Here is a 13324-nt window from a genome sequence, read left to right as displayed (position 1 = left end):
GGTAGAGAGAGAGAGAGGTGGATAAAAAAACACTCACAGGATAAATGCCCCATCTTTGTCTTTTTCCCGTTGCCTAGGTAACTAGACAATCGTTAAGCCGTTATCCCTCAGGTCACCGAGGAGCTGTTACCCAACAATAGGAGTGTGTGTGTGTGTGTGTGTGTGTGTGCATGTGTGTCTGTCTGTGTTATCATCACACATTGGTATACCTGTGCGTGTGTGTGTGTACTTGGATCTATTACCTCTTCAGGACATTTTCTTGCATTAACACTGACCTTTCAAACTTCATTTATATTGCACTTTTCGTAACTTCTTCACAGGATAAAAACATGATGGAGGAACCCCCCCCCCCCCACACACACTCTCACACACACACACACACACACACACACACACACACACAAACACCCAACAACCATTTCAGCTGACATATGGCTGGTAACAGTAAGGTAATCATCAACCATCCTAATGTCCTCATGATGAAGAACTTGTTCATTCGAGATTTGATTTGTGGTTCGAGTTAGGTATTAAGTTGTTAGGGTATGGCTTACCCTTACCTAAACATAATTCTAACCCGAACCCTAAAACCAGGTCTTAACACTGAAAAAGCCCTTTAACCTTGTGGAGACCGGACAAAATGTCCCCTCAAGGTCAAAATGTCCCCACAGACATTTTTGTGTACGTTGTTTGGTCCATACAGACACACAGTTTTGTACAGCATTCTTAGTGAGGACACTCATAGACATAATGTTTTCCCCTAGCCCCTATAGGGGCATTAAGTGGTGATGGTTAAGGTGGTTAAGGTTAGAGTTAGAATCGGGCATTTAGTTGTGATGGTTAAGGATGGGTAAGAGGATTGCATTGTATCTATTAGGTTTCCTCATGGAGAATTTTTTGTGTATGTGTGTTTTCTGAAGAGGTCAAAGGTTTTTTTTGTCATCTTCTAGTTTACCTTCATCAGTATCCTGCTTAGAGGAATTGCTGTATGTTCCTACCTAACTTTCCTCTTCTTCCTCCTCCTTCATGCTCCACTAAGTTTTTATCACCAGGCTGCCTCACTGTGGCCAAATCTGCTCACTGCAACTGCAGACTTGAACTGCACGTCTTCAGTGTGAACAGTAAACATGTGAATAACAGGTCATGATTCTCCACTGCTGTCACTCTTCTGTTGCTGCTCAGAGGAGACACACTTTCATTTCTATCCCTTTATCAAGGCCTGTTGCCGACATGTGAAAATTAACCAAATAAGACACGAAAATAAAACAGAGTTTGAGACTGATATGTTACATGTGTATGTGCATAAACACAGAGTAGCCCTAGTTATAAGTCGAGCTATCTGTTTTGCTTCCTGGCATTCCATGAAAGCTTTAAGTCTGGGGAGGAGGGGAAGGTTTGAATTTGGACTGCAGTACCTGTATTAAATGCTACTGGCTGCAATTTTACATATTTTATATATAGCATTTTTAAGTCTAACCTTCTATCGTCAGCATTCCTGCTTTCTTACATACTGAATAGATTGGATTTGCTCAGACTTGGCTGACATTGCCTTATTTGCAAAAAAAACAACAAAAAACAACAATCATCACATTTTAAACCGTTTAAAACTCAAAATGAAAATATTACAAAGAATATGAATGTATTCTGAGTTCCACAAAAACATTTTCAATGCAATAAAGTGAGATATTACATATTCAGCATTTTACATTTTGTCAACACATTTTAAACTGGGGGTTTTCAGCAGAAATCACTACATCAAATCAAGGAATCGTTCTGGGAGGAAAAAAACAGGGTTCTATTGTAAAAGTTTACCATAATTGACAAAACTCAAACAATAGTTGTTGCTCAAAGATATTAACGCTTATTGTGTGTCTTTTTTTAGGTTGTAGAAAATGTGTAATTAGTGTAATTTTACGTATGTGTTATTCACATACATAGTGTTCAGGGAGAATGGACCGTATCAATCTCTGGTGGAGTTTCCTTTTGGACAGGAAGTATGCTTCCTTTGTTTCCTGTGCTTTCCTGAGTGTGTGTGTGTGTGTGTCTGTCTGTGTGTGTGGCCCCAGGAGAGGTCTAAAAAGAACAATCAGTGTAGAGAAAGAACACAAATGAAGAAGCCGAGACAGAGGCTAGAATAACTTGAGACAGAGAGGGGGACACAGAAGGAGCCATGGAAAAAAACAAGTGAGGGACAGATGCAAAGACAATAAAAGACAGAAAGAAAAAAAAACATTCAGGAAGTGTGTGACCAGGATCAGGACTCAGCTGACCCTCTACCGACCAGTACAGAGGAGAATCAACCCTGAGCCAGGATGGACTATGAACCAAAGAAATCCAAGAAGGTACATTTGCATCTGTTCAGTTTCTTTCTTTCTTTCTTTCCTGGTTTCATTTTGTCCATGTCATTGACGTGGATGACTGGGAACAGTGGGATCAAAAACTTGCTGATGTTGTTTCCATGCATGGGCGAAAATTCATCAGCATGTACTAATACCATATATATAAAATATAATATATATATATATAAATATACAATAATGCCCAACTATGTATCAAAATAATGAAATACTGTAATGTTGTACTCCCTGAATATGACCGAGCAAAGTGCCGTGTGCACATAGTCCACTGTAAATGTTGTGTCAATACAGTCAGTAGCACAACCTTATTTGGGGACATTTCTAACTAAAGGGTAGCTTAATATGAGCCAGGGCTACTGCACATGGTGGAGTATGGGGTTGTTGCTGTAGCAGCACAGTAGTGAATGACACCGAGGTACAAAACTCCTCTGCATGAAAGGAAATGACGCACAGCTGACAAAAATCTAACTTAAGAGTTAACATGAAGTCTGAGTTAGCAGCTAACTAAATACTTAAATAACCTAGATTCTACAAAGATACACCTCACGTTATACTGAACAGGAAGTTGCAGAGATGGCGCATATAGTGGTCACCTAGGGGAGTCGGACGACCACAATGAAAGATAAATAAATAAATAATGTATGAATACAAATCTGCCAATGGGTACAAAACAATCAAATATAACCCACTTCAACCCTAATGATTTGGTTTTTTAAATAGTAAAAATAATCTTTTTTTAAACGAGACAGTAAAAACTGCCACATAGCTGAAAGACACAGGTTGGTACGCTGCACATTTATAACAAAATCCAATTATTTCCCTCAATCTGTCTCCTCAAAGAAAGAATAGAACAAGAAGGTTAAACCTCATATCAATCTTTCTTTACAATTAAATTCTGCTGACAACAGAGATATTCATGAAAGACAGGATTGTAACCCGCTCTCCATTCAGTGTGTGTTTATAATGTCCATTCTCTCTCTATGCCCTGGAGCCAGTGTATGTGTGTGTGTGTGTATGTGTGTCTGTCAGTGGGTGTTTAACAACATGTGCTATGTTGTCGGTGAGTAGGGAGCTGTCAGAGATCACTGTTCCACTGTCAATCACTGCCGGAAATGCCAAAAAGATGGACTGCATTAACATACATGCAACCACATATTCATAGCCATGTATGAGCATACAAATCAACCTTCTGCTATGATTTCTACTTTACATTAAAACCCTTAACGCCCGCTGTGGTAATAATTACAACCAGTGGATTATTTATTCAGGTGAAGGAGAAGGAATTAAGATAAAATTTGATTAAGTCAATGCTAACACAACATTACCAGGCAATCCATACAAAAGCTGTTTCCTCTTTTTCTCTTCCCCCAGGGTTTTGTCTCCCCCATTAAGCGTTTGGTCTGGTCAAAATCTAGTCGAAGGCCAGTAGATCGAGGCAGCATTTACCGCCGTGCATTGCACACTGTCCCCCTTTATCCTCCCGACTACATCATCCACCCTGAGAGGCTCATCTTCGACTACATAGAGAAGGAAGTTAAGGTAGAGCTCGGAAGTGAATTCAGTATAAGTAAAACGACACAAAAATGCTAACTTGTATTTGTCTGTTTGGATCTCAGTTCCTTGGCCACCTGACCTGGGTGTCGGTTACACTGAATCCCTCCAGCCGAGATGAGCTGTTACAACTACTGGACACAGCCAGGGTTGGTAACTTGAACTTTTCACTAATAATGTAAAAAGTCTCTGTTGTGTAATGAAGCACAGTCATGGTTATTGATGTACAACCAATCTATAGCTAAATAAGGTCAGTTATATATAGGAAACCACTGTTTTAACTTATAATTACTTAAAGCCTTATTATATATACTTATTAAACCAATCACTGTCAAGTTATTAATCAATAACAATTTGATGTGTAATATATAACTAATCTCTGAGTTGTAACAAATCACTTCTGAGATTTATTTTGAATAAGCTGCCTGGACAGAATCAAAGTTAGGAATTATTAAAGTATTTTAAACTAAAAACTAATGATCAGTAAAGAGTAAGTCAAAAATGATATGGTAAAAGTGAATGTACAGTTCAATAAAGTCCAAGGAAACACTTGTCAGTAATCACCTATTCTCTAACGAGTGTTTCAGTCATCCGTCAATCAATAATCTATCAGTCCTGCTGTGTATTTGCCAGTAGCAGCTGAAGGTGCTGCCTCTAAAGACCAGTGTGGATCAGGACTGCATACTGAGTCTGTCTGCCCGCTGTCTACTGCTGACATGGCGAGACAACGAGAAACTGCTGATGAGGGTTCCCACGCATGAGATCGCTGCTGCCTCCTACCTGAGAGACGACGCACTGCACCTGCTCGTCCTCAAGACAGGTGAGGTCTAGCTGTCGGCATAATCCGTGACCAGCCGGATCCTTGATAACGCACGACGACTCTGCAGAAGAAGTGCAGACAGTATCATGTATTGATGAGACATTGATGTGATGACGAGGGCGAGAAGAAGAGAAGCACAGGTGTTACTAGGAACACTAGCAATGGTTCAGTTCAATTCATGTTAGCCAGGACAGTGTGACAGTGAACCAGCATGCACCATCAAACTGAGAAAGCTAAATGGAACTCAGCCATCATTCACTTAAGTAATTTCACCTGTGGTTTTCTTACTGTGCCCTGTCAAAATGAAATGTAAGCAGACCTACCGCTGCTAATTAACGAGCTAAACTAATAGATATGAGATTATGAGGTATTATGGTTTATAGGCTTATCTAACTCCTGGCAAATAAGACAGATATATGGACTGTACAGTATATGAAAATGGACATAGTCTGAAAAGTAAAGCCCAAGAAACTCCGCTAGTTGAAAAAATAACTTTGTTTGAATGGAAGGCGTCAGGTCTTATTCAACAGCACATGATGCCAACTATGTTCCCATTTAGAGGAAAATAGACAATAGGGTGAATCAATAGAGCCTGGTTGGAGTTCATTTTGCAACCTCTAGACTTTGTCCACTTTAATACAGGAGATCTGAGTGGCCAAAGAATGCACACATTTCAAACGGAGATGGTGAAATGCTACAAACACAAACTGCAGGAGCTACTTTCATTCATTCAATAATTCATCTTCTACCGCTTTATCCTCCACATGAAGATTGCGGGGCTGACATAGGGCGAAAGGCGGAGTACACCCTACACAACAGGTCTCCAGTCCATCACAGGGCCACATAGAGACAACTTCTTCTTGCTGCAAAGGCAAGAGTGCTTGCAGGAGCTACTTAAAACTTGTAAACCATCCATTTGATGGATTCCAAGGTGGTAGAGTAATGTAAGGAGTCTTTGTGATATTGGGAACCCTTTTAAAATTATGAACAGCTTTCTTATGATTGTTCCCCACAGTAGAGAATCAATTAGCCTTCACATGCAGAAAGGTTCTACCTGTGTGCTCTTGTCAACCACAGCCATTTTGAGTTGATACAGCTTTTCAATGGCTTTGTTCAGTTTTCTTTTGTGAGAAATGGCTCACTGATGTTGTATAACCTGTTCTGTAGTCCTCTGAAATGCAAAGGTCCAATGTGTAACATCTATAAAGGTTTATTTGCACAAATTTAATACATATACAAGATGTATAATCAAACGTTAAATGCATTCATAATTTCATTTCATCGTGTTTGTTGCATTATACTAAGAATTGCATGTGTACTTTAGACAAAGGTCTGTCTTTGAAGGGGCCACCACTTTGTGCGGACATGTTTCTACAGCAGCCATCACAGCCAAGAACAAGTGTTTTACATTTTTAAGCATAAGCGTGCAACACAAATGAAGAAAAACAGCTCCACCGACATAAACCAAATGTGTAACTCAGCAAAGGAGAGAGTGGAAGAAGTGTTTACGTCCTTCCTGGTATATGAAGGCCAAGATACTTCTCTGATGTGCTTGGAAAAGGGAGGAGTGTGCAGAAGAGTCATCCGTTTGTTGCACTCTGCAGTCATACCATTATATGTCACTAATTCTTACACGTCTTTTTTACACTCATCGTGCAGGTCTGAATGTGGACACCGTGGTTGCCGGAGATGACAGTTTGGACAGGAAAAAAACTGTTAGCATTGATGGACGACGTCAAACAATGAGCTATAATAATGACCCACGACCTGCAGGGGGCACAATGGAAAGACGACACACCATCTGTGGAGTCGATTGGAGGCCATCACTGTCCAGGAGTAACCACGACAAAAACCAGAATGTGGAGAGGGGAGGGGGAGGAGGGGTAGGAAGTGGTGGAGGGGGAGATAGAGGAGGAGGAGGGAGCTTAGAGAGGAAGAGGGTCGGGGGGAGCTGGGAGAGGAGGCAGCAAACACGAAAGACTGGAGGCAGCTGGGAGAATCGCAGAGCGAGACCCATGAGTGGGAGCTGGGGGGTGGGAGTGGGAGGGGGCGGAGGTGGTGGAGGGAGCTGGGAAAGGAGGCATTGCGGAGGGGGAGGTGGTAGCTGGGACAGGAGAGGAGGAGGCAGTGGAGGAGGTGGCGGGAGCTGGGAGCGGCGGCAAGCCTGCACAGGGAGCTGGGAACGGGGTAAGAGCTACGGCAGCTGGGAGAGGAGAAACCACAACCCACTGGAGCCCACGCCTTGTCCTGACGCCTACTGCAACCTGGTCATCCTGGCTGTAGAGAACAGGGTGTGTCTCCTGATCTGCTCAAAGTTCATTCACAAAATGAGGATTCCATTTTTCAAGCTGACTCACCCTAAGAGAAAAATAACTTTATTTTAAAAAAATATATACTCGCACTTTTGTGAACAACGTTTTACAATCAGTAGCATTTTGTCGTTACGCTAAGCTAGACTGACTCCACAGTGATGTTAGATGACTATGCCTATGCTAAGTAAGCTAACTCACTGATGAAGAAAAAAAACACTATAAGCTGAATATAAGCTCACGTTGAAGAATAACTTATTTATAGACTCATATACTTCAATGATGTTTCTTCACAAAAATGATTGTGTCAAATTTGAAACTACAAAGGTTCCTAATGTGCTTCATGGGAATCAACATACAGTAGCTCTGCAGTCTGGAAGGTCACACATATGATTGACATGTTTACTAATTCAGTGTGTGTGTGTGTGTGTGTGTGTGTGTGTGTAGGATGCTGCAGAGGAGTATTGCTCTCTCATTTGTCAGATGTTCCAGATCATTTACGGCCATCAGACCATTGAATGTGTTGACCGGGCAGGTTTTCACCACACCATGCCTGACCGCTATTGGCTGGAGAGGAGTAAGATCCATTTGAATATGCTTCTGTCTGCTGTTTTAGAATATTCATTAAATGTGCAATAAAATAAAATAGCTAAAATAACTGCCTTTTCTATACATCACCAACTGAGTTGCAACAAACTCTGCAGGCTCCATGTGGAACCTGTGGTTTTCAGCTTTCACTGTCTTGGACAAGAGTTGGTTTTATATCGTAAACTGTGTGTCTAATATTAATTAATGCTCTGTGTCTGTCTTTTTCGGTATGTAGGTGACAGTTGTTTGACTGACATGTCTTACAGCTATGACCCAGAGTTCAGTTGCTGCAGCTCATAGTGAGTAATGTTCACTGATGCTATCTATCTATCTATCTATCTATCTATCATTTTTATTTCCATAATGTGTAATACAGTATATACAGACATTCTACACATCAGCACAATTGACACATATAATTGTAAAACAACACAACCACACGGGGCAAAGCAAAGACAACCACATTTTCCAACTACCAATAAACAAGCAAATAAGCCTCATAAACTTTGATATATGTGTACATACTGTAAATCAAACATAAATGTTCCCAAATTGTATTTGTATCAAGTCACTTCCCTCATTGTAACATACATAAATAGAAATACTGTGACCAAGTCATTAATTCCTTTTAATTCTTGTTATTTGACTGATAACACATATGTTTGTGAATTCATTTTCGTTAATGGTGTCGATGTATATTTACAATAAAAGCCCATAGGACTGATGTATCTTAATCAGTTTATTCTTGCGTGATTTACTGTTGATTAATGACTGGACTGACTGGGATTTTCTGTCTATAATGTGACAGTAGAGGTCGTCGCTAAATATCCCTCTCCCTCTCTCCCCCCCGCAGTGATGGCTCCCAGGATGCCTTTGAGCTCTATTACAGTGAGACATACAGCGAGAGCTCATCTGTCTCACTGCAGGACTCCCATCGCAGTCTGGCTTCAGCGAGTGACGCAGGAGACAATAACCCTGCCCTCCTACTGATGCAGGAGTACATGATCACAGTGAGTGTGTGTATGTGTGTTCGTGTGTTCTTGTAATCAAATGTTACTCCTATTCTTAATGTTAATGTTCTTATCTTCATGGTCTTGCTTTAAATTAATTTCTGCAGTCGTATCTACTAACTGTATCAGCTCTTTTCTTTTACTATGATTTCACTTTTCTTTTTTTACGCTTCCAGGATCAGCGATAACTTTTTGTTCAGAAAATCCTATGATTTATTTGCTTCTTTTTCTTGCTATCAGCAATCTAATAAAAAAGGCACAGAATATTGCATACATTATGGAGCCTATATGTGTGGGTAACTGCTTTGAAACACCCTAATACATTTTTAATACATTTTGTACCTTTTTGCTCAACCTAGTTGGCTATGATATAACTCTGATTATACCACTACTTTCTGATCTATAATAATCGACTATTTGACCTTGATTAAAAATCTAAGTCTCTCTCTCTCTCTCACCCTCTCTGTGTGTGTGTGTGCGCGTGTGCGTGTGTGTGTGTGTAGCTGCGCAATAAGCTGAGTCCTGTGGAGCTGCAGCAGTTTGCTGTGCTGCTGAGGGAATACAGACTTGGATCAAACATCGACCACTTCTGCTCCGAGCTGCTGCAATTGTATGGAGACAATCGCAAGTTCCTACTGCTAGGTGAGAGACATATCCACAAACAGAGAGGGAGGGAGAGAGAGAGAGTGATAGGGGAGGGAGGGGGCAACTGACTGAATATTGCAGGAGAAAGAAACCATTGTGTACCTGCATTTTGGTATGTGCGTGTGTTACCTCTTCAGGACCTTTTCTGGCATGACCTTGTCAAAACCAATAGTCCTCACAGGGACCTAAACCTGGTCCTAATGAGGCAGAACTGTTCTAAATGACTGATTAAGTTTAGGGCCAACAATTTCAATAATGGTTAGGTTATGGTTAGGCTTAGACATTAACTGGTTATAGGTAATGTTTGGGATAACAGTTTTTTTGGGCTGTTGAAATGAAGTCACGGTTCTAGGAAGAATTGTTTGTGTGTGTGTGTGTGTGTGTTATATGTCTTTAGTCCGTGTGTTAGTTTACCTCAACAAATTCAGCCCTGGCCCACTTCCACTGAGGCAACCAAAACTTCCTGTTTATGACTGAGTGAGTGAGTGAGACATGGAGATGGAGGCTGACGTATTATGTTTTTCTCACACACGCCCTGTTAATGCTCAGTGTGCTAGTGTATAATCAGCATTATTAAAGGTTCGGTGGTGGAGGAGGAAAACACCAGGCAAACATCCATGTGTGCCTCAGACACAGCCAGAATCTGAACCCAAGTATCTCACATTTTTATTCAAATTTCTTTCACTGATTTCGCTCATATTATACAAAGATAATTGTTTTAAAAGTTCACGTTTATAAAGGATTAATAGCTGAGTTTGTGTTTTGTAGGTTTACGTTGTATCATATCCAAATTATTATAACATAGCTCACATTCACTCTATACATTAATATCTTGGGTTATTGTCTGCCTGACAATACCTTCAACCCTTTGTATACGTAGTTTGCTTGGAGGTAAACACAGTTTGTTTGTTTGTTTGTATTTTTAACTAATTTATTTGTAGAGCAGGTTTTTATGCTTTATTATTTGCCAATGTCAGATTAAATGGATCTCAACCCCAAAGAGATCACTAGCTGTCAGTGTTTGCTATGAAGACCAGCAGTTACATGGATAATTCAGGTGGCAGCAGCATGTGTTGTTTTCTATGTGAGTTGCTGTCAACCACAATGATACTAGACCATAATGACCAAGTTCAAACCTAAAAAAAAAAAAAATGTATTTGGCTTTCACACATTTATTATTAAAGACAGAGTATAAATAAAGTTATATACTGTACTCCAGTCGGTCCCTATTCTCCATCAGACTGATGAGTCACATAATGAAGGCAGGAGATGATGATATTGAAACAACTTTCACTAATATATCAAAGGGATAAATGACTACAGAGATTCATGGTTGATCGAGTGTTAACTTAGTATTTGTTGTTCAAATACAAGAACACCCTAGAATACAAATCACAGACACGTCATACTTATATTTTTTTCAATAAATCTTAAATCAAATTTCTACATCATAATACTAGAAAAGGCATTTTTAAATAATCATAAATGAGTGATTAGTGTTTCCTTTTTCCCTCAGGCATGCGTCCATTTATCCCAGACAAAGACGTTGGAGTATTTGAGATTTTTCTGGAGAGCATTGGGATCCGAGAGGGCGGGATTTTAACCGACAGCTTTGGACGCATCAAACGCAGCATGAGCAACACATCAGCTTCGGCCATGAGAGGGTATGTACTGTGGGTTAGGAGAAGTGTGTGTGTGTGTGTGTGTGATTGTCTCAAAGGTTGGTGTGAAACTCTTGGCCCTCATCATTATCAATGAATAATCAGCAATTAACCAATTGTAACACATATTACAAGCAAAGTTAAATCAAATAATAATAATAGTTATTATTTCTTACTGTCAGCATGTTTTATTCACGATTATTCTTGTTCATGATTTCATTCAAAGCCAGATTAGCCCAACTCCATATTGAGTCCACTTTTAGTATTAGGTTAATTCAATTAAATACAACTAGTTTGCATTTAGAGAAACAGCTTGTTTTTTTCCAGCAGGTACGACAACTGCTCTCTGGCCTCAGGATCTCAGGAATTCAATAGACGCATCACTGATATCACCCATGACATCCAGGCACTTGGCTTCCAGGACACACATGGTGACATTGAGGAAGAGGACTACTACCTCTGATGGAGGGATTAAGAGAAGGACAGACATCTGAGCTCTGAACAAACACAGGTGCCTCTAAGATAAACCAGTGTGTTCATAGCCCACTCTTTCAAGGGGTGGCCTTTGAAATGCATTCAGTAAAATGTGGAAATGTGTGGCCTGACAGTCATAAATGTGCATTTTTTGTCTTGTGTGTATCGTACCTATAAAGAATAATTAAAGCTGGAATCAAACAATGCACATTTATTGTTTTTATTTAGGGTTTAAATTACATGATACGTCTATAACAAACAGTACTTTTCTTAAAGTGGCACTCATTTAAAACAGTTTAAATTTAAAAGGTTCTGAAATCCCAGGTTACATCTCTGAGGTTGTTTAAAAAATACTGTATTTTTACAGAGCAGTTTTGAGACGCTATCTACTGAGGGACTGTAATACTTGCAAGTGACCACATGGAGGCAGCAGAGATAACAATGTGGTTCCATCAGTCATAGATAGACAGACAGACAGACAGACAGATAGGCATGTTGTGTTTGTATGTGTTCCAATGTTGCATTGACCCCTTATCCTGGAAGGATAACATGTCTTTCCCATGATGCACTGCTTTACTGTCCCCAAACTATCTCCTGCCAGCCTCACTGAATATCAGAGAGAGAGAGAGAGAGAGAGAGAGAGAGAGAGAGAGAGAGAGAGTCACCCTGACCTTCAGTTCCCTCACTCTCATTATGTAATAGATTAAGATCAAACACATCACTAAAAATGAAGTAGATAAGTAAGCAAAAGTCTTGTTTTTTTATCATTTGGGCCTAGATGTAAAACAAAAATAAAACAACCTTAAATCTTGATTTAAACTGGACTGGTGCCTCTTGCCCAGTGGCAGCTAGGATTGACTCCAGTTTACCCTGGATGTATGGATGCAAATGGACTTGATACTTTTTTGCAAAATGGCTGTCACATTTGGACTCACTGAAAAATACAGTGACTACTTGGTTTATGCTTCTAATGTTCAAAGACCACGATTCACCTCAGTCACAGTGACACCATTGTGTTTATCTGAGCAGCAGACTCATTAAAACACGATCATCCCCATCATTGGATTACAGCTCTGTAATCTCTAAAGTCATCCACCTGTTATCGTTTAGCATTACATCATCACCCTACTACTAATGCTACTCATGCACAAGTGCATAATATACACACACACACACACACAAACTGCCTTTCGCTGCAGTAACAATATGTGTTTGTTTTACTGTTATCATTTGTAACTGTCAGTCATTTATGAAGCACATAATTGCACTAAAGTACAAAAAGTGCTCTTATTGTAAATAAAAAAAATAAATGGCAGTGCAATTTAAAGTGTCACTGTATCGAGAGAAGAACGTCTACCTATCTAAACAATTTTTTTAAACACTGCAGTGCAGCAAAATCAGCATTTAACAAATGCCTGGTGTGGATGTCTTTGGAACATTGTTATTATGTATTATGTAATACACATTATTATGGATAAGGTCATACACAACAGCTTATAATAGATATTAAGTCATGGCATAATGCAAATAAAGATGAATTTCCAGTAAGGCTAAACTGCATTATGTCAGGTTTGTATTTTCTTCCTGCAGCTGTTGTTCCACCTAATCTGAATTTGTGGTCCATTTGTTGCTCTGTAGATGTAGAAGATCAGGGCTGAGCGTTTGATAACAAACTGCCAGCCTGAAAGGATTAAATTGTGTGGCGTCCTCCAGATTATATTTATCAGGTTGCCAGTCACACTACACATTGTGGTCATTCTGCTGAGCCGACCAGGGTCGCTCAGCTCAGTATTGGTGTCAGTGCAGAGATCAGTGCAGAGAAAATCCACTAAGGTTTCATAACAAAGTACCAACAGCCAGTCATAGCCACTGTCTGGCAAAGCTGCAAAGATACTGGGGCTCAGTTAATGCC

General features: G+C 40.0%; 1 protein-coding gene across 2 annotated transcripts; it reads left to right on the top strand.

The window, feature by feature from the left end:
* Nucleotides 1-2071: 2071 nt before the first annotated feature.
* On the top strand, nucleotides 2072-12029 carry ccm2l (CCM2 like scaffold protein). Of its 2 annotated transcripts, none has more exons than XM_058643200.1 (11): nucleotides 2072-2339; nucleotides 3726-3893; nucleotides 3971-4054; nucleotides 4542-4725; nucleotides 6385-7016; nucleotides 7482-7611; nucleotides 7858-7921; nucleotides 8476-8632; nucleotides 9136-9274; nucleotides 10794-10941; nucleotides 11266-12029. In XM_058643200.1, exons 1-11 carry the CDS (start codon nucleotides 2310-2312, stop codon nucleotides 11399-11401), a joined length of 1872 nt encoding a protein of 623 aa, XP_058499183.1. In that variant the 5' UTR covers nucleotides 2072-2309; the 3' UTR covers nucleotides 11402-12029. The 2 variants fall into 2 exon arrangements, with proteins under 2 accessions (XP_058499183.1, XP_058499184.1); XM_058643201.1 differs by having other exon boundaries at nucleotides 2073-2339; nucleotides 11269-12028.
* The last annotated feature ends 1295 nt before the right edge of the window (nucleotides 12030-13324 follow it).

The sequence above is a fragment of the Solea solea genome, chromosome 11 (genome assembly GCF_958295425.1).
Source record: "Solea solea chromosome 11, fSolSol10.1, whole genome shotgun sequence".
In the NCBI taxonomy this organism is placed as follows: Eukaryota; Metazoa; Chordata; class Actinopteri; order Pleuronectiformes; family Soleidae; genus Solea; species Solea solea.
Note: the sequence above shows the minus strand (reverse complement) of the source record. Positions and strands in the feature narration are given on the sequence as shown.

Bases quoted from the DNA above. Each gene is read 5' to 3' on its own strand.
- ccm2l (XM_058643200.1), top strand. From the start codon at position 2,310: ATGGACTATGAACCAAAGAAATCCAAGAAG. The intron at 2,340-3,725 runs GTACATTTGCAT...CTCTTCCCCCAG, and splicing joins AACCAAAGAAATCCAAGAAG to GGTTTTGTCTCCCCCATTAA. The intron at 9,275-10,793 runs GTGAGAGACATA...TTTTTCCCTCAG, and splicing joins TCGCAAGTTCCTACTGCTAG to GCATGCGTCCATTTATCCCA.